The 2909-nt window shown below is 36.0% G+C and overlaps 1 protein-coding gene across 1 annotated transcript; it reads right to left on the bottom strand.

Annotated features, from left to right (window-relative positions):
* Nucleotides 1-1937: 1937 nt before the first annotated feature.
* LOC5570933 lies at nucleotides 1938-2909 on the bottom strand. The gene is made up of 4 exons (XM_001659355.2): nucleotides 2746-2909; nucleotides 2459-2689; nucleotides 2244-2397; nucleotides 1938-2180 (listed from the first exon to the last, which is right to left on the bottom strand). Exons 1-4 carry the CDS (start codon nucleotides 2818-2820, stop codon nucleotides 1945-1947), a joined length of 696 nt encoding a protein of 231 aa, XP_001659405.2. The 5' UTR covers nucleotides 2821-2909; the 3' UTR covers nucleotides 1938-1944.

Genomic DNA, 2909 nt, shown 5'->3' with positions numbered 1-2909 from the left:
GGCATATGAATTCTGCTGTCCTGAAAATAAAACACTGTGTCGGGTTATTGATTATATTAGATTTTTAAATAAAAAATGCAAGATTTTCAAGTATATTTTAAAAATGACCTGGGGCAGACACGAAAATTCTGCAAACGCCATTAATTTTGTTTATTTTTATACTTTCAAGCCCGGGGTGTCCGGTCTCTGTGCATTCAGATCGACTTTTTTTGTCGAACAGTGATTATAATGTTGAATATCAGATTTTAATGATTTATGCAAATTAAAATGATTCCCATTGCAAATAAATAAAGGTAACCCGACTTGACCCAGTGACCCACCGGAATAACTCCGGCCACAGGAATATTTCCGAGCTCCTCTGGCCACTTCTAGAAACTAGATATGTGGGCCAGTAAACTTACAAAAAATAATTTGAATCTGTTAAGAATTCGTTGAGCGGTGATGATTTTAGTATTTTTGCTTTCACTCAGGCCTATACGGGTTAAATTACCGGTCTTTTTCGGAAATTGTCATTACCGAACTCTGAAAGTTTATTTGAGTGTTAAGGATTTTTTCTTGTAGTTTTCATAATTTTCGAACAAACCTTGTTTGCTGAAATGTGTCATGCATACGAAACACACACATACACATTCAAGTGTACACTAGTTTGCACATTCATACACATACAAAGCGGTAGTAGTAACAGTCTCCTCCTTCATTTTTGTTATTGTAAGTTCGGTCAATCGTTAAAAAATGTCGTTCGCCGAAAATTGATTTTTGTCGGTATCCATGCAAGATACCCTACTTCGGAAGTAGGGCGCATAAGAGCGCATCCGGATGCGAATCGAATGTACTACTTCCAAAGTTAGGTATCTCGCATGAATTCTGAGAAAAATCCAAGTTCGGCGAGAAACCGATTCTAACTTTTTGCCGCGCCTACAATAGTATCAAATGGTTTCGGGGTACATACTTATAATATTTCCACCAATATGGTAATGTATTGTTTTGCTCTAGAGAATACCTTTGAGGGGTCAGCAGGATATCCATGGTGTTTCCATATTTTTCTCACAGGCATGACTCTTGAAGGTTTCTCACATAATTCCTACAGTTTTCTCACATGGTTCTCAAAGAACATCTGCTAAGTTACCAAAGAATTATCACATGATTCTAATGGGATCTTACTTGATTTTTAAAGTGATTCTACAGCTATAGCTCCCAGCTATTCTAATTGTTAGTCACGTTACTTTCACAGGATTTTTTCCGAACTCACAAAGGATCCTCCCATAATTTTCACAGGATATTCACAAAAATTCTAAGTTTCCAATAAGTTTACAAATGAACGTATTTTCCAACGATTTGTTCACTATCTCCGCAGTATTTCCTCAATATTTGCACAGTATCTTAACATAAGGGATTATTCAAATATGACGTCCATCGTTTTTCGGGATTCATAGACTCCCCTGTCACGTTTTTCCGGGATTTAAACAGAAATCCCAGAAATTAGCTTGAAAACCAAGAATCCATGTTCCAATCCCAGGATCCATACTGTTATCGCAAAATACTTACTGGAATTCTAAGATCCAAAATAAAGTTTTGAAAATGATTGTAATGAATTACATGGAATATCAATCGTTGGAACATTGGATAAATGTCGAATAAAATTATTAATTTTTTTTGTTGCAATCTTCTATTGGCACGATAAATGCTCTATATATTTAGATTAAGTTAGGTTATGTTTTTTGAAAGGCGTTTTTTTTTATTTTATGCGCACCTGAATTCAATGCACCTTTCAAAATTCTATCCTGCTACGGCAAATGTAATGTCTTGTCAACAAAATGTTATTAAAAGCTTAATTTAGTCCTATCACATTAGAATTGTAGTGCCAAATACAGAACATCTAAATATAAAAAATGGATATAATATTCAAAATGATTTTACACACAAAATGAGTTGATTGGTTCAATGTTAATATTTATTCTGACTGTATGTATGATATTCATTCAAATAGTTAGAATTGTACGTGTATAATGAGTTGTCCGTTTTAGCAGCAACCTTCAATTGCTTTGGGTTAACACTTTCCGTACGAATCCTGGCTGGCGTGAGGGGATTAGTTCCGAATAAGGAGCGATATTTTTCCGTCTTAACGATGCCGAAAATTTGATAGAGCGCTACAACACATGCCCATAAATAGAACAAAAGAACTGAAAAGAATTAGTCCACATGATTTTTATACAGATATTGCTGCTGAGCATTGCAGTTCTTACGTAACCCGAAGCCTCCGGCAATGGTGATTGCAATCAAATCTCCCAAATTCAGTTGTTTCTTAATGACCATCATTCCGATTACATGGATCAGAGAGAGAATACATAACCGAATCAACTCCAGGATAATGAAGGGTAGAAGCAGCCATTTTTGCACCTAGAGATAATATAGAGCATGTAATTGAACTTCAAAAATTATCTGAGTGCAAAAGATTTACTTTCAAAGCTCCCAAGATCATCAGAATACAGCTCAACAAATGTAGTCCACAAAACGACACTGTGCCAATAAATAATATTTCGGGGTCATCCTCTGTGAAGCGTAGAAAACTAATGAACACTTCTTCTTGGGCAAAGTCATTCAGGTGTGCGTTGATATTCGAGGCTCCGGTTTTCAAATAATTTTCGCCTCCATTGGCAACCAGGATTAGTGTAGGGATTAGAAGTTGCAGCTGAAATTTGATTGGTCTCGATTAGTTGAAGAATTTGAGGCATTAGTTAATCATACTATGGATAGAATTCCAACAATGATGCTGCCTAATCGAGTGGACAGAAAGAAACAGCACATTTTCATGCACGGCATGTTATTAATGTTATCTGTAGGAAGTGGAGGAATGACTAACACTGCAGTGCCTTGTTTCAATTCGGGAGACCAACATTTTTCTGTAGTTC

Source organism: Aedes aegypti, chromosome 2, assembly GCF_002204515.2.
Source record: "Aedes aegypti strain LVP_AGWG chromosome 2, AaegL5.0 Primary Assembly, whole genome shotgun sequence".
Taxonomy (NCBI): Eukaryota; Metazoa; Arthropoda; class Insecta; order Diptera; family Culicidae; genus Aedes; species Aedes aegypti.
The sequence above is the reverse complement of the archived record's forward strand: the minus strand, read 5'-3'. Positions and strand labels throughout refer to the sequence as shown.